Source organism: Hyposmocoma kahamanoa, unplaced genomic scaffold (genome assembly GCF_003589595.1).
Source record: "Hyposmocoma kahamanoa isolate Upper Pololo Valley unplaced genomic scaffold, ASM358959v1 192, whole genome shotgun sequence".
Taxonomy (NCBI): Eukaryota; Metazoa; Arthropoda; class Insecta; order Lepidoptera; family Cosmopterigidae; genus Hyposmocoma; species Hyposmocoma kahamanoa.
In genome coordinates, this window is record NW_020653719.1 from 8,553,535 (window position 1) to 8,572,083 (window position 18,549).

An 18,549-nucleotide genomic window follows, 5' to 3' on the forward strand; every position below is an offset into this window, starting at 1 on the left:
ATACGAAAATCTAATGTGCGTGGGTTACTTACAGTATAGTTCCCATCTTTTTCTATGTAGAAAAAAATAATCCGTCTGCATGTACTTGCGGCTTTGTAAATAAAGGTGCGGCAAAATTGCTAACTCCTTTATGTACTTTTTTAACAAAATACATGAGCTTCGTGTAATCTGTGTGTAATATGTCATCCATTACAAACAGTGCATAAAGTCCAACAACCCAGTATAAATTAATCTGAAGGTAATTAAAAATAACGGAAATAAAAAGTATAAATTTTAGGCTAAATAATTATTTAATCATGATACAATTTTAGGAATACAGAGCTGATTTTTTTCACATGATACCTAATAACATTCCTGATAACTTTTATTGTTATGTAATTTCTTGGAAAGCTGATTGTTTCAGAAAAAAAATTTTAGTTTTTTTTTTTGTTTGGAGAAATAAACATTTTATTTTTTTATCTCGAATTGTAGAAAAATGTAATGTGTGGTTTATTTACAGTATAAGTCCAATCATTCTCTATCAAGAAAAAAACAATCCATCAGCAGGTACTTGCGGCTTTACGAGTAAAAAGATGTCAAATGTTAGATTTGTTATTTATTAAAAAATAAAACACAATATACTAGTTTCTACTTAACTTTCGTGTTATTGTTATAACGCTCTGTGTAATTTAGCACTAAAATTAAATTTTCTTTAGTCGAAGCTCATGTATTTTGTTAAAAAAGTACATAAAAGAGTTAGCAATTTTGCCGCACCTCTACTTACAAAGCCGCAAGTACATGCAGACGGATTATTTTTTTCTACATAGAAAATGATTGGAACTATACTGTAAGTAACCCACGCACACTACATTTTCGTATATTTTGAGATAAAGAACAAAATGTATATTTCTCCACAAAAAAAATAATATTTTTTTTCTCTGAAACTATCAACTTTTCAAGAAATCATACAAGAATAAAAGTTGTTAGGAGTGTTATTGTCTATCACATAAAAAAATTAGCTCGATACTCCACAAGTTATTCCTATGTCCAAGAATTATCAATTTGGGCCCACTGTGCGCCACCGCAAACGGATGACAATTTAGACTTCCTTTAGGTTATACTATATTGCTCAGATTTTTATAGATACTTCCAAGTATTCTTTTATTTTGTTTAGGATTTGCGCCATCTAACTATATTCGCAAGCGTTACGTTATTAATTAGTTAACAACGAACAATGCCATCTATTGATACGCATAAATATCGAAGTTCAGAGAATAATTTTAGTTTATTACTAAATATTTGAAAAACATTACAAGAAAAATAGAATATCTACTATATTTCCTATAAAAGAGGAGTTAATCGATATCCACGGCCATTTACGTAAATATAAACTAATTCCAGGCTATCGATCAGCGCCATCTAGAAATAAGACGGAATTTTGACCTTTTTCAGAGCTACGATTTTTAATATGGAGATTAGCAGTCCTCTTGGGTTATTGGTCCATGGTGGCAGTCATTGCCTCGGCGTGCCATGGTAACCATTCGGCCACGGAGGCAGTAAATTAGTAGTAATTTGAAGGCTCAAAATGGGCTTGATGTGGAACATAAATTTTAATAGATATAAGTAGAGTTTTACGTTTTAAGCTATCTTATCGTATTATAATCCAAATAAATACTAAAGATAATCCTTTATTTGTTTTAGTTTTATTTGGTATGCCAACGTCCGATCATCGATGAACGGGAGCAGCGTCGATTTTTTCGAAAGTCTCATCGAAGAAGACGGTCGCTTCGCAGAGTTGAACTGGCATGAACCCACGCTGAGGAACGTTCAAGGACAAGGACAGCTGTCGCAGCAACGGACACAACGGGCTCGGGCCCAGTCAATCGATCGTCCAGGTAAGACAAAGTATAACAAGAAAAACACCATACAACACACAAAACAACGCTAAAAAAACATTTCTTACTTTTTGAACGAATATATCCAATTAAATTTCCGAACGTAAATGACATTTGCCATGCACCCTCCCTCCGCCTCGCCACCTGCCTGCCTCAGTCCGTCAAACAAAATGGCTGACGTTAAGGCGTAGAAGTTCGCGGCCCAAATGTTTGCATTACGATTTTAAAATATTGTGAACGCACTTGTTCATTATGTCGAATTTGTGTTCGAGAATTGTTTCAAAACCTCCGAAAAGACTTCAGGAGGGTAGGGACAGTATGTCTGTCGCACAAACGAACGCTTGGATGAATGGTGAGCTTTGGCATTTCTGTAAATATTGATTTTATGAGGTCCACTGTTTGAACGACGTAATATGGGTCAAACAAAGGTTAATTGAAAGATTTTTATACACTTGGATGTTATTACGAGTCATTACTACGGTACCAATGGCTGACAAATTGATTTCAACTCATAATTTTAGTTGGCGCGTGTTCAGATGTGTTGTCCATATGGTACCTACCTTGAGCTCTGTTTGAAATGTCTGTGATAAAGATAATTTCATTGCGACAGCAAATACTGCGACAGAATTTATTTTAGTCAGTTGGCAGGCAGAACTATAGCTGTTACTACACTTTACTAATGGAAGTGAAAAATTCTATTTCAGCTGAGAACATAAACAATGGTGGTGGTTTATCATTGTCCCCGCCTCACACGATATCGCAACGCGAGACAGGTACTCAAGTGTCGCAGTGCTACAGCGGGCCACCTTCGCCCTGCGGGACCTCGTCTAATACCCCCTCTCCCACCGCATCACCCGCGCCGCCGGCGGGGTCGGCTACTCTCGATCCCAACTGGCAGGCAACAAAACCTACAGTCCGCGAAAGAAATGCAGCTATGTTCAATAACCAACTTATGGCCGACATCACTTTTGTTGTTGGTAGTCCAGGTGAGAAACTTTTTATTGTGCATATAAGGTTTCTTATTGGCCATCACAAATTTAGCCAATTGCTTCCAATTATACATAAATATTATGCAATTTATTGAAAATAAACTTATCAAAATGCTTCTTGTTACTTTCAGGACACACCCAAGTGATACCGGCACACAAATATGTCTTAGCAACAGGCAGCTCAGTATTCTATGCAATGTTTTATGGAGGGCTGGCAGAGTGCAAGCAAGAAATTGAAGTACCAGATGTCGAGCCTTCTGCATTTCTCACATTACTCAAGTACATTCTCATTGTACTTATTATTGAAGTACTTTATTAAGACAGTTTTTATAATCCTAAAATTCATATTCCAGATATTTATACTGTGATGAAATCCAACTTGAAGCAGACACTGTATTGTCAACATTATATGTTGCAAAGAAGTACATTGTCCCACATCTAGCAAGAGCTTGTGTTAATTTCTTGGAAACTAGTCTTACTGCAAAAAACGCATGCCTGCTCCTCAGCCAGTCAAGATTATTTGAGGAGCCAGACCTCATGCAGAGGTGCTGGGAAGTAATAGATGCTCAGGTATGTGAGTCTACAGAAAACCTTGCGACAATCTGCCTTGAACCATCCTCTTCCTATAGTAGTCTACTTATGGAACTATCAGAATCATCCAGTCGGAATCTGTCTAGTCCAGAAAGCTAAGAAAGCATTGAAAATTTATACAATTGCATTTACAATATAGTCAAGTTGATGTACATTGTGCCATGATAAAAATGTATGTTGTACATTCAAAATTTTTTGGTTGTGATATAGATAAAATTATCAATTAAGGCATTTCCCAAAGCGTTGTACAATTGCTACATTCCAATAGTTTTCACTTGTACAATAATACTCCTAACTGCAATACAGTTTGATGTTTAGAATGATGTTGTTTGCATGTGTTGTACCATTGTCGAGCATGACTGTGAATATGTTAATTTGTATAACATATCCTATTGTATGAAAGATCTGAATAAAACATTATACAAATTGTATTGCAGTTTTACTTTATTAACATCCATTTCTATATCTTTGTAGGCTGAAATGGCCCTCACGTCTGAAGGATTTGTTGACATAGATGTATCAACGTTAGAATCAGTATTAGCAAGAGAGACACTCAATTGTAAAGAGATAAATCTGTTTGAAGCGGCTTTAGCTTGGGCTCAAGCAGAATGCTTGCGGAGAGACATTGAGCCCACACCAACCAATAAAAGAGTCATGCTCGGCAGTACTATATACCTAATTAGATTTCCAACAATGTCTCTGGAGGAGTTTGCAAACAGTGCGGCACAACTCGGTATTTTAACCCCTCAAGAGACTATCGATATATTCCTGCATTTCACTGCTGCTGCCAAACCGCAATTATCTTATCCAATAAAGTCCAGAGCAGGACTGAAAGCACAGGTAATTGTACCAATTTTTTATGAGGTATGTTAGAACCTTCATAAGTAAATATTCGCAAATAATGACACGGTGTCATGTTATCATCAAAAATGTAAGTCAAAAAGTTTAGCATTACAACATAAAATAAAGTTTAAATCATGCAGTTCTGAGTTTTCAAAGTTGTAATATTGATACATTTTCAATTTCAGATTTGCCACAGGTTCCAGTCTTGTGCATACAGGAGTAATCAATGGAGATACCGTGGTAGATGTGACTCTATTCAATTCTGTGTTGACAAGAGAATCTTTGTTGTTGGCTTTGGACTGTATGGCTCATCAAATGGAGCAGCTGATTACAATGTTAAGATAGAACTTAAAAGATTGGGCAGAGTTCTAGCAGAGAACAATACAAAATTCTTCTCTGATGGCTCAAGCAATACTTTCCATGTGTATTTCGAGAATCCTATACAAATTGAACCAGAATGCTTTTATACAGCATCAGCTATATTGGACGGGAGCGAGTTAAGTTATTTTGGACAAGAAGGTTTGAGTGAAGTTTATATGGGAACTGTGACATTCCAGTTTCACTGTTCATCTGAAAGTACTAATGGAACAGGAGTGCAAGGTGGTCAAATTCCTGAGCTGATTTACTATGGGCCTACTGTAAACACTGCTTTGACAAATTCCAATTCTGATGACTGACAAATGACAAGATCGCGCCCTTTCAATTATTATTCTGTATAAGAGAAAACAAAATATATGGAATTGATAGTCTCAATTATATGAAGAGTAACTTTGGCTAAATTAAGATGCTTACCATTCCCTAACGTTTAAATTGTTTTGTTGAAAATTAAAGTTCTTGTGTACATTGTTGACTTGTTCAAAGTTAAGGTATATTACAAATGTGATATGGATGTTGTAAGCTCTCTAGAAATAGTAGATTTAAAATCCATACCATGCAATAAATATGTGGAGTACTTTAAAATTGTGTTTTATTCACTTCTATGTGTCGAAATAGGGTCAGACAGTATGCAACATCTGCAGCTGTACAAATAGTATGCATTATTACTAGCGTCACCGTAAAGAAGTATATACATTTTACTAGCAACTAGTCTTGTTTTAGATATAGACGTTGGTCATATAGGTTCCCAAGCTTTTTGACTCGCCGCCTACTTAGGCAAGATAAAAAATTCGATGCCCACCACCACAAAAAATAATTGAAGGCAAAATAAAAAATTTCGACGCCCACCACCACAAAAATAATTGAAAGCACATTTTTTTTTTATTACCTTATCACAAAAAAAAAGTTTATATGTATAGATAATTGAGGTTTGTTTCTTTTCTAATGCGGTAGCCTTGACAGCATTAACGCCCCCCAATTGCATCAGAGGCCCCTACCCCTAGGACTCTTCAGTGCCAACTGGGGGGTTTCAAGGACCACTTAGGAAAAGTATGATCATGATATTATTATTACCCAAATATGCGTTATTTATTACATAAATGAAAGTAACAGCATCTTCTATTCTAATCTATAAAATATGCACATGGATTCCTAGCAACATTGTCAAAATAAATTTGCTGTATTTTTTAAACAAAGGAGCAACTAATTCAGTAGTTTTGTGACTATGTCCCATCAAATCACGACTTTTCGAGATGCTGCTTTCCATATTGAAGAAGAATGGTGACATTTTTCTATTGTAGCGTGGAGACTTAAAACATCCCGGTCGACTTGAATCAAATCTTCTGATACTTCGCCATTAAAACGGACTAAATCACGACTCTACATTACTAGTCAAATTATAAATATTTGATTATGGTGACCCTGCAATCAGATGGTGTACAAGTAACAACTTTTAAATAAATGTTAATTTAATGTCTGTTTTACGTTAATTTAATGTATTTGTCATATAATTAGAACCAGTAATGCTTTTTATTATAGGACAAAAGTATTATTATTTTGTAAATACTGTTGAAAAAAATATACGAGAGCAGAAAACATCATTTCTTTTTATAAAACCAAGTAATGGGATGAACAAGTGCACCTGGTGGTAAGCGACACGTCTATCCATATCGGCTGCAGTGCTTTAAATTGCAAAGATCTGATGGGCGCTGTCACTGCGCCCGTCATCCAGAGACATAAGTTGACAAGTCCTATGTGCCTGTAATTTCACTAGCACCCGTACCCGTCCAAACCAGAATGAAGTAAGGCTTACATTACTGCTAATAGGTACGGTGGCAGTAGTTTCCTGGATGAACTCTTTCACAAGGAGCTCTACTGCTACTAAAGTCATGACGAAACCTGCACCAGCCTGGGCCATCGTGGCGGACTATGGCCTAAACTCTCGCCTGAGAGAGATACGTGCCCAGCAGTGGGACGTATAGATAGGTTGATGATGAGTAATTATTTCAAACATCATATTTATTATATTTTTGTATTTAATAGTGGATTATTTGTGCCATTGATACATTAATTTTGTTTGTCATGTTCAATTATGTATATGACAGGCCATGGCAAAATAACAGTGAGCCTGCAGATGCGAAGTGGCAAACTTGGGAAATAAAGCCATTTTTTTCATTTGTTTACAGACAATGTAGTATATTAATTCTGTAAACAAGTCAGTTTGCTACCTTTCGAGATACATAAGACATAAAGACTAAATAGTAATAGAAATTTTTGGACCAACAATCTATAAACTGCATTCAGAGAAGTTCACAGTATGTCAATGAAATTAATGGTGATTACTGCTTTTTGATCTCCATTAGCTGTAAAAAGAGAATAAATGCACTGACCTGTAGGTGGAATATTGATGCACAGAGTTCTTGAAAGTTTAAAGTAAGTGCGGCCCAGCTGATAGCAACATATTTGAAGAGCATCGCTGATATCTATCAAGAGGTCTGATTATTATAGATAAGGAAATATAAACTACATAATTAATAGGTTATCATTGTGATTGCGAAAAATAACATCCTGTATTAGTAACAGAAAGTGAAGTCAAACTGGTATTGAGTTTAGACTAAAATCTACTAAGTTCATTAATTTTTCTTATGATACGAAGTGATGGGATGAACAAGTCGCACGCCTGATGGAAGCCACATGACTGTCCTTAACAGTTGCAGTGCCACTCAGAGCTTTAAATCGCAAAGATCTGAGGTGCACTGCCACTGCACCCATCACCCTGAGACAGTTGAAAAGTTCCATAAATATTTATTTATTATTTGACGACTTCTCTGGCCTAGCAGCTAGCATTGTGGACACTAGGTGAGGAGGTTCCGAGTTCGATTCTCGATAGATCCAATTTGGGAAACAAATTTTTCTAAACAAGTTCTGGCCTTGGTGATTCTGTGTCATGCATCAGACTTTTTTGCTCTTGACTCAGAATTTGTTGGTCTTGTGCTAATAGTATAGGGTTACTGGTTCAAAATTTAACAAGTAGTTTAACACAAGTTTTTGGTAAGTTAATAAGAGAATGTGATAGAAGATATTCGCACTGCTGCTACAATAGTGTTGTAATTCAAAATATCGACTGTGAACTGGCAATCGGTACTATCTCAACTTTACAGATGAAGAAAAATATTGTAAGAAACAATTAAAAGATTTCTACTTAACTCAAAATGAAACAAACTTAGTTCTGGACAAAAAGTTCTGTATTGAAAATTATTGTTTTCCTTTTATTTTTAAACATATTTGGCGAGTAGGAAATTGTTTACATAATATCTGTAATAAATTTCAATAATTTTTCACGGAAAACGTGTAATTTGTTTTTCTTCTTACGGTAATTACTAAACCTTTGTTTACATACCTGTAATAAATTTTTATAATTTTTCACGGAAAATATGTAATTCATTTTTTTCCTTATGGTAATTACTAAAACCTTTGCCAAATTTTTTTTTATTTGCAACCATAGCATTTGTCGACTTACTCGTTGTCATTCTTGTCTAAATAATATAAAATTGTAAACTTAAGTTTTCTAGTGAAAAACGTTCTAAATTCTAAACAATAACTCTTATTTGCTCTACAAAAATAATAATAACATTTTCATCAATTGTGAAAATATATTCATTTTGAGTTATAACATTATTTATTATATTAACAGTGCAATAATATATGATTATTATATACATTATGTTAATAGATATTGTTCCATATGTAGTGTAGTTATTTACTATTATTATAAGATATTCTTTGGTTGCTCACCACTCACAGAATAATAAATACAGTAGAAATGCTTAGTTTGCGTGACACGTATGCTAACAATACTAAAGTTCCATATACTTTAGCTAGCTCGCCGAGTTATGGTTGTGTCAATAATTATCTCGAGTATAACCACAACAATGCCTTATTTTGCTACTTTGTTGGAGTACAGTGCAAAAATGATAGTCGCACTTGTAATATTATCTACAGTCGTGTTTCATATCATTGTTAAGTCTTATTTAATTTTAATAAATTTTCAATTTTCTGTTTAACATAAACATTTTTTTGTTACCAAAAACGAAAGTAAACTTTACAGCGCTGCAATATGGTTGTTTCTTTTTGGAGAACGAAGTAAACATCTCGAATTTGTTGTAGTTCAAATATTAACAGTTAGATGGCAGCACATTAATTAAAATTATTGTCATTTTAGTGCGGCACCAATTAGCACAAACTACGCGGTACAGTGCCTGAGTGTACAACAACAAACTCACTCAAAATAAAAACATGCTCTGTAAGATCTGCCTATAAAGTAACCAAAAAGCAATACTTGCAATATATTCCCAGAATGTTATACATTATCTGTAATCGTATGGTTACAGAGTGTTAAGAAAATGTATGGTGCTATGAGAGAAAAAATATACAAGTAAATGGTTAAATAGCATTTTCAAAAGGATACGAGGTGTGCCCTCAGTTCTACAAGTCATATAGACACAAGCTGCCTGTGTGTGATTTGCAGGTCGCCCTATGGTGAGATGTCTTGACAATGCCATCTTGAAGAAGTTGCATGCTATGTCTATACACTGCTGATTCAAACGTAGCTGCTGGCAGAGAGAGGTGATACCGTCTCTTGCTTTACGAAGTGTTACTTCTCTTGATTCTTGACCGATACCCGCATTGAATGCTGTGAACAATATTTGAAGTTTACATATACAAATTTTATTAAGATGTAACTCCTACTGACAATATTTATTGAATATCATTGTGTTTTTACTAATACAATATTCATATGTTTTTTATGAAAATACTCCATTAGCCTGTAAGGCCTGCTGATTCATTCCATAGTTCAGTCTATTGACAGCCCTGGAGCGCCAAGATCACGGATCAAATAATATATTAAAAAATATATATATAAAAAAAGGTTAGTTATCTTAAAACAAATCAACATATAGCAATACAAACAACACAGAATTATACCAACCCAAATTTTTCAAAACAAAATTTATTGCTTGCCCAGCCTAGGCAATTTCGTTATGTGTGCATTTTCATATAAAAAAAATTGTATTGCCAAAGCAAAATTATAATTACATCATAAGTTCTATACTTATCAAGGAAAATAAAGGATATTACCTGTTAAAATAATAAATAGGCCAATGGCTTAAATCTTTCTCCCAGTGACCAATGCCCAGCATTGGGATAAGTAATGGTTTGATGATGTGTACATGGTGTGTGTTTGTGTATAGTGCGTGCTTGTGTGTGGGTATATATTACTTACCTCTTCCGAACCCAGTAGCGCCGCCCTTAGATTCCGCAGATACGAACTGTCCAATCGCCGAGGCGCCTCCATGAGCATTCTCCTGGAACTCTACCTCCGCAACAATAATATTATCTTCCAGAACAGTTCCGCAGTTCGTACAAACTGCATCACCGCGAGCTGGGTCCACCTCGATTTCTGATGACCCACAGTGCTTGCATTTCTTCCCCGACATTCTATATACACAAATAATAAGAGGAAAACATCACATGTTTCGTCCATGATTTGGAAAGTACGGTAATGCCATCAGTACTAACTAAAATCATTTACCTTAGCTGTATTTTAAAGCAATGAGATCAATGTGATTTTGAATTACGAGATTCTACGTTAAGTTTATCAGTACATACTACTTTCGGCAAAATATTGCATTATTATTCCGTATAAAACTTTTGTACCAGACTTAATAACCATTGACATTGACAATGACAGGTATTCCAATTGAATTACTTCTAGTGCGGTCGTGCTTATTTTCGTTCGAAAATTTGTCTGCGTATTATTTAAGTAGGGCAAAAACTCAAGTTAGTTTTTATTACTTCTTTATAATTCTTAAACATTGTAGAGGTAGGTAGTACTAATTTCGCTGGTTGATAGAAAATGTTTGAAACATTTTCTATGCGCAGTGATAGAAAATGTTTGAAACATTTTCTATCACTGCACAGCACTGGCTATGAAGTCTTAAAAATAACAAAGAATTCAGAAATTCCAAATGTCCTCGTAAAACTCAAAATTGCATTAAAATTAACACTAAATATGCTTAAAATGTGTAAATTTAATGGTTTCTTTAGTTAGCTGTGCTATGTTATTTATCTCGAGGCATATTAAAAATAATATGAGTTTTTGAACAGAAAAGACACACTAAACAAATAAGTGTTTCTCTTTCTTTAAATACGCATTGCTTTAAAATCACAAATGTTAATTATGTCATGCCTCGTTGGTATCTGCAGAAAATATTTAGTAAATTAAAATAATAATAATCATGTTTCATACATAATATCATAGATGATGGTATAATGATTTAAAGTAGTAAAGTTATGAAACCGGAGTACGGAAAATGATTCAAATACGTTTTATTTACAAAGTAAATTCTTCATCTTTTTCTATAATAATCGTATACTTGATAGAACATAATATCACAGTCCATCCCTCAGATACACTGACTGCGACGAGATATATAAGAGATTTAAGAATTAGATTCTAGGTTGAATTATTTCTATCATTGAATTGAACTGAAATGATAACTGTAAAGTTAGTAAGTAGGCTTCACTGAACGATACTTTTCCAAAAAATTGAGACGTCACTATCAACCGTGCTCTTATTGGCTGAATATCACGCCATTGTCTAAAAATAGATGGGTGAGGTCACCCCTTCAGTTTGTTGAACGTAAACAACGGACTCAAAAAGTCTTTGCCGCAAAGAAAAACGTGGCAGTTAAGTCATTTAGCAAATTGACTCTCCGAGGAATGCTGAGGAGAAGGGCAACCCCAAATTCAAAGAGAAGCTACGTCATCGCACAAACTGATGATGATGAGTCATCATTGTTGTGCTCCTGTTCATGAATTATCTTTTTCATTATTTTGATTGCGTTGCTGTCATGATTGGAGTTGACAGATAGAATAATTTGCAAAGTGTTTGGAATCTCTGAACTGCGACAGACGTTTTATAACCTTAAATATTGTGATATTTCACTATCGGTTGTTGAACAATTACGTAAATTATAATATAGTGTATCGAGTGGTTGTGAAAAAACTGATGACGATGAAGCTGGAGATAAGCGATGGCCAGTCCAACCATTCAGATTTCTCTAGTGATAGCCAGTCTTCGCAAGGTTCCAGCACAAATGACTTCGTATCCTCGGTGCCAACTTCGAGAGCCACTCTCTCGGTAAGTTTACAGGACATTATATTTGACACTAATAGTTCTAAATTCAAACCACTTTTGAATTTGGAATTCCTCTTTAAAATGTTTAGTTAGATGGTAGTAGGTAGTTTGATGACCTTGTAGTGTAGTTTTTTTTATCGAGTACAAAGTTCATCTACTCAGCATGTTATGAAAATTATAACAACGCATATTACGGAATTACTATGTGAAGATTAAAACCTGCCCAGCATTCTAGAAACTCATTTCACATACACAATTTAGGCAAATTTGTTTATGATGTCATTTTGTTTACAAATTATGCAAAACTTACATACAGCAGTTTATTATAAAACAATAGACTAAATGTCTATGTAGAGTGGTTATAATAAGGCAAGATCTGTTTTGTTATTTTCCAATGCTGAAAAACATCAATTTGTTAAAATTATTTGGCACTAATTACACATGAACCATTCAATGAAGCTATTTAGTATGCAAAAGTATTTTTTCATATTTTTTTATTCCTCGTCTGTTTTCAATAAGTAAAGAAAGCCATTGAAGGTATGTGGTCATATACTTATGCTGCATATTGATAAATAGATAGATAAAATATTAATTCAACTTGGCAACAGCACTTACTAACAACGTAAAAAACTAACAATATTGTTTAATTAATAGAATGCTACTGATAAGGCCCAGTGCAAAATAAATGTCACAGTTGTCTAACACATTGCTATTCTGCCCGATTATTACATGTTAACTAACTTTAATAAGAAAAAAATATTATCTATGTTATATTGTTTTAAAAAATAAATCGAACCCACTTTATTCAGTGCTGTATTAAATTTCTTCATAATATTGATGTAGTTCAGGAAACTTGTTGTTTACAATTGTAGATTTTCCTTATATTTCTTAATTTCATTTTACCTATTCGCAATGAAAAGCAGCAAATGAATGGAACTTTGATTTAGCAATTAAATGCAATTGCTCCTTTTTTTACCTCATGTTGTACTTCATGTGTATTTATTCACTTTGTTATGAGTTTGAGTATTTTTTTAAATAGTGTGCACATACTCGTACTTATACATTAAACCAGTATTGATTAAAAAAAAAATATTTTGTCTATTTCACTTCATTCAATTGCATGTTCATTGAAGTATTCAATCAGAATTGCACAGTTGGTTTCACCAAATTCTTTCCTAATTCAAAATTGTGGAATTGAGAACACACAATTTGAAATTAAAAAAATTACTGAATGAACAATAAACATTTAAATTGTTATTATCATCTCCTATATGTAGTTATAGATATTTAAATATTATTTATAAATAAAAAATCACATTATTTACAACGTGATCGATTCAGTATTTTTTAAATTTTCAAATTGTGTTTCCTCCATTCCACAAGTTTTTGGTTTCATGAGCGAGATCAAAAAATCTAACTTAACAAAATAGATTTGCATGAAAAAAATACATTTGGTAAAATTTGATTGCTACTATGTGTACCACCTTTTGTAAAGCATATAAATTATTAGACAAATCCATAGTCTTTTCGTCAAATCAATATATTCATTTATTCTAAGATGTAGGTGATCAAACCTACCAAATATTGCTAATTAATATCGAGTTCTTAGGTTTTTGTGATTGTTACTCAGAAAATGAAACTATTTTTCTGGATTTAAAATGCATATATTTGTTTTTGAAAATATATGCGACCATGGGACCTGTAAAGGGCCTGAAACGTTGGTTTGTTTGAAAAAACAAATATACGCGATTTAAGTCCGGAAAAATAGTTTCACTTACTATAGAAAAATATACTTCAATTAGAAAATAATTAGCACAGTTCAAAAATGTTATCAGAACCTACCATGTCAAAGCGATGACTAAGTGTCTAAATTTATCACAAAGCTAGTGACTAACTGGTCTTAGGAAGTTCCTTATCAGATAACAAATTTGCTATCAGTATTCATATCTGAGACAAACATAGTATATTTTCTGCTTCTTAGAAGTAAGTAGTATGATGGCATTGACTTTTTGTAACACTTACAGGTATGAAGTTATGTATTAGCAACTGTTTATAGCAATAAAAAAAATTGGATCTATTGACCTATATAACAGTAGAGTGATTAATGTCAAAGCCAATATGCCAATTTTTCAAACTTAAACTACCTCTATATGGTAGGTACATAGTTATTAACTTAATTAGGGTACTCCTAAGCTGGCTTTTGCTAAAAACATTATTATTTATGGTACTGAACACCTCTTCTATACACAACAAATCCACTGTTCAGGAGTTTACAGTTTAGCTGCACTGTCTGATATCTTATATACCCATGTCATCTGATCAGCTTGTTTTGTGATCATTTTGATTAATTTCCTGTCTTCGCACTACAGAGTACCAGCCTACAGCAACTTCAATTTCAACAACCATTCACTAACTCCTTGACTCTTTTTCTACTCTGAATAACGTCATTAGAGATTCGGTCTTTTATTATACTACTAAAAAATTGTAACTGTAGCGAGCTATTAAAATTATATAAATGGTTTTATAAATATTTGAAATTAATGACTAAGTTCGCCTTTAACCTCGGTGGCCACCGGTTTACACTGTGGTCGCTGGACCTAGTAGGATCAATTTGGCATATTAACTTTTGTAAATTGTTTCTAGTCTGGGTTTTCTGGGTAGTGCCGCAGAGTTGATTCCGTTGACCTGGTACTCAAAGTACCAGGAATTTCCTAGCTTTCGATCAGGTAATTGGTGTAGTTGTATGGCACACAAAAAAAAAGGGTTGCCCCCTTTTTCTTGCCTAAGAAAACAGTGGGTATAGAGCACAGAATACCTTGAATTCTCAAATTTTTTGTTAATTACTTATAGTTGTGATATCTGCCTACTCCGATGGGAAAAGGGCGTGGGAACTCCTGATGGAAATCAGGGGCGTGAAGTGTATGTATTTAATGTATTACATAAAACATGAATGTAATCTGGAGATAATAATATATTACGATAATTACCATAATTGGTTTCTCTTACCAGTACCTTGTTTTTGTTAAGAGCAACACGTGTTACGCTCTATTATAAATATTATGTGCTTATATAATTTGTTTAACAACTTATTGCCATTGTAAAATATCGTACGGGGTTTTCCAAACTAAGCAAAATTGTTTTTGAAAACTTTACGTTAGCTTTCATAGAGGTAGGTAAATCTTACATCTTTTTTACGTTACAAAGATGCTTAAAAAAAGTTGAAATCTGCAGTATGATTTTTGGTAGTTTCTTCCGCTAACTGTTTTAACCTATATACAATTGCACTGTATACTATATAAAACTTAAGAAAATTAACACTTAAACCAGAGTTTTACGAAACCTGTGGTCCATGGACCTCTAAGGAGTCCGTGTAAAGACCGCTAGGGGCCCACGGCGAGTCTAACTATTATAATGTGTTAATATAAAAATTGGTATACAATACGTGAGTAAATAGGTACTGTGCGCGTGACCTTTTTGAGTTTTCGCGCCCTTTGACGGTCATTCATTATTTATTGGTGCGAGAGAGACACGCGTCTATGCAACCCGCGAGCCTTTCATCTTCTTTATCGTTTCGGAAAGGGGTTGAAAAAGGTTTAAACAGACGTGAGCCTCAGAGATTCTATCTATAAATTATTGCAGCGGTTCCCTGGTAATCGAAGGTCATAAATGCGACTTCCATTGCAATTTTTTTTACATACATATTACCCCTGCCTCCTATGGGAGTGGGCAGACTATGAACCTCCACGTGCTACGCTCCTGACAAACCTCCTTCGTGTAAGAGTCCACTCTCATCAGTCTCTTCGTACATGCCCGTTTTGTCGGTGTTTTGTAAAAGCGCCATTTTGAAAAATTTTTCATGGGATTTTAGGTTTTAACTACTGTTTCAAAATATATACGTCCTGTCTTAAAATTAAATTTTGGTTTTAATTAAGTTTAAGTTTTAAAATTACATTTAAAACAGGACGCAAATATTTTAAAACAGACAGTCGTGAAAAACTAAAACGTGCTCCCTGAAAAATTTATCGAGGTGGCGCTTTCGCCCTTTGAACCCGGCCTTTTTTAAGGAAGAGAACATCATGTTTTCTTTCAGTTGTAAACACTTTATCATTATACGTTTGAAACTAGATAATGTAGCAACATAGTTAATCGATTACTTGAAAAAAATGAGGTGGTAAATAAGTAACTTACTTTTATTTGGTTAAGGATTTAACAATAATATATCCAGTTCTTTTTACTCAAATAACGATGTTATTTTAAAACAACGTATGAAACTCAATGTAATCACGTAAATAAATAAAACCGTTTCATCTAAACGGGTCTATCTGTACACACATACCTATATAGCAGGAAAACATCGCACGAGGCGTCGACCGAATGACGTCATCGGTTCGTGGAAAACTCGCGGCCGTATGCCCACGCGCACCCGCCGCCGTATGGTTGATTGCTACAATTGAGGGACATTGAAAACTTCGCAGAATCAAAAAAATCCTTTTGATGACTACGTTTAATTTTATAATTTTGTTATTTTTGTCATTAACGCATTCCCAGATACTATTTTATGTTATATGTATAATTTTTTATGATAAAATAAGTGCGCATTTCACCTCCAGCTCACCTAATGAAAAGTGATAATGAGATCGACGATGGAACGTGCATACCTAAGTAATGCCTGTCACTCTCGCATTGAAAAGACCTAAGTTATAGCGTTCAAGGAACAAGTCTAAAGGTAAGGATTTCCACTCCACAGCCATTTGCCATATAAAAGTGGTAGCTTAACGCTTCGAGCAAATCTTTGGATTATCCACAACATAAGGGTGGAACCCCAGCCTACGTCTAGTATCCCGATAATGGAAAGGTGAAGGCGGAATTAAATCGTGCAATTCCATCGCACACTCTCCGAGACATATGCCTCTACTCATAAAAAATGCTCGTATAAATGTATACATATTGCCGCCGTTAGTTGAAAGGGCGCTTGTGACGAAAACTTAAAACCGAGAAAATAATGCTAAATCAAAACGAAATTCGGTCGAAAGTCGGCGGTAACTTCATACCTTATCTACTTAGGAAAAAATAAAAGTAGTGAGAAATCGGCCTTTTTTTACTGATCACGGCAGCATACATTACAAATATTTTTTTAAATGTCATATGCGCTCACTATACATATACGGAAGCAGCATGGTTCACCATCTAACCTAAACCAATCGCGGAAGCATCTTTAGTGCCGTTTCTAATTGAATTGTATATCAATATTTTGAACATAATATTTCTAATTAATTTTATTCTCTGAAGTTAGTCTCCACTCAGTAAAAGACGGTCAACAATTTCTCCCAGATTAAATCATATTTATCAAAAGAGCCTCCTTATCTCTTACTATGCGTATTTTTGATCCATTAGGCATTCTGGCCCCTGTATAATTGTACGTTTAAAGAAACAATATGCAGAACTATGTTTATGCAAAATAATAAAAGAAAACACGACGCAAAAACAACTACGTACATAATTTTGAATATTCGCTTATTAAGAATACAAAAACACCGTACACAACAAGACGTCACTATAAAAATTAACGAAAACATTCTAAATTACACAAAATTTTGTGAGTAATTCAATCAATGCTGTATAAAAGCAATTTCTAATTGATGCATAGCAAATTTATAGCCAAATATTTAGATTTCATATGAATATTTCATTCCGATTGTACATAATTACCATGTAAACAAATTTGAAAATTTCTCGGCCTTGCGTCGTTTCAACGAAATGCAAAAGACATTGAAATTGTTGACTCAGAAATTATGTAATAAGCACGCATGATCTGAAGGTCATTGAGAAAGTTTTTCTCTGCCATTGTTGCTGCATTCATACATTTAACGTCTATAGTAATTGGCAACTTAACAAAGCATATTGGTAAAGTATCTACAACGCATAAGCTGTAGTTTTTTTGGCATATTACAACGAAGTTAAGCAAATGGCACTGCTTAAACATGGTACAATGCCAATATCGATTTTCTCATAAGCTATGAAGGAAATGTGTAAGTGTTTGAAGACCCGTACCTATTCATCCAATGTGTCTTACCTACATACGGTGCCGAGATGTGGACGTTCTCACAAAAGGCTGTGTACAGAATGAGAGTTGCATAAAGAGTCACGGTCGGCATCAAACTTACAGATCGAGTTCCAAATTCCAAAATCCGAAGACGAACTAAGGCCCAGAACAAAGGTAATCGGAAAAGTAACAACTTGGTGCTGGGCAGGAGATATTGCGAGACGTGGTGCAGACAGATGAAGTAAAGCGGATAACTAAATGGTGGCCAAGAAATGGAGAAACGTGAGACGTTCTATAGGGAGATGGGTGGACGTCATCGTCAAAATTGCGGGTCGTATCGTGGTGAATAGAACAAACTACGGAAAGTCTCTACTAAGGAATCTCAAAACGTTGTCGTCTCTTTGTTATCGACCATCTTCTGTCTCAGGGTGACGGGCGCAGTGGCAATTCTCCTTAGATATTTGCGATTTAAAGTTCTAAGTGGCACTGCAACTATTATGGACAGGTGTGTCGCTTACCATCAGGCGCACGACTGTTCGTCCTTACATCGTCACTTGGTATATTTCAAATTCTCTTCATTTACTAGCGTAATTATTGTTTCTGTACTCTGCGCCATCTGGACATTCTCGTACA

General features: G+C 34.4%; 3 protein-coding genes across 5 annotated transcripts in view; 2 read left to right on the forward strand and 1 right to left on the reverse strand.

Annotated features, from left to right (window-relative positions):
- LOC113226527 (BTB/POZ domain-containing protein 6) overlaps nt 1-5,241 on the forward strand; it is a 13,874-nt gene extending 8,633 nt beyond the window's left edge. The window contains exons 2-7 of one of the 2 annotated variants that reach the window (XM_026459174.1): nt 1,681-1,874; nt 2,579-2,860; nt 2,995-3,142; nt 3,217-3,433; nt 3,929-4,294; nt 4,483-5,241. In XM_026459174.1, coding sequence (XP_026314959.1) covers nt 1,681-1,874; nt 2,579-2,860; nt 2,995-3,142; nt 3,217-3,433; nt 3,929-4,294; nt 4,483-4,974 — 1,699 coding nt within the window. In that variant the 3' untranslated portion in view covers nt 4,975-5,241. Of the gene's footprint in view, nt 1-1,680; nt 1,875-1,999; nt 2,227-2,578; nt 2,861-2,994; nt 3,143-3,216; nt 3,434-3,928; nt 4,295-4,482 lie in introns of those variants that run through there. The other variant, XM_026459175.1, reaches the window with a different exon arrangement.
- Nucleotides 1-10,170, reverse strand: part of LOC113226526 (transcription factor IIIB 90 kDa subunit) — a 55,161-nt gene extending 44,991 nt beyond the window's left edge. The window contains exons 1-3 of the mRNA XM_026459173.1: nt 9,957-10,170; nt 9,141-9,365; nt 7,063-7,167 (exon numbers count right to left, since the gene is read on the reverse strand). Coding sequence (XP_026314958.1) covers nt 7,063-7,167; nt 9,141-9,365; nt 9,957-10,170 — 544 coding nt within the window. The remainder of the gene's footprint in view (nt 1-7,062; nt 7,168-9,140; nt 9,366-9,956) is intronic.
- Nucleotides 10,171-11,735: 1,565 nt separating this feature from the next.
- The window catches only part of LOC113226453 (transcription factor kayak), a 52,647-nt gene continuing 45,833 nt past the window's right edge, over nt 11,736-18,549 (forward strand). For both annotated transcript variants that reach the window (XM_026459075.1, XM_026459076.1), the window contains exon 1: nt 11,736-11,876. In XM_026459075.1, coding sequence (XP_026314860.1) covers nt 11,745-11,876 — 132 coding nt within the window. In that variant the 5' untranslated portion in view covers nt 11,736-11,744. The remainder of the gene's footprint in view (nt 11,877-18,549) is intronic.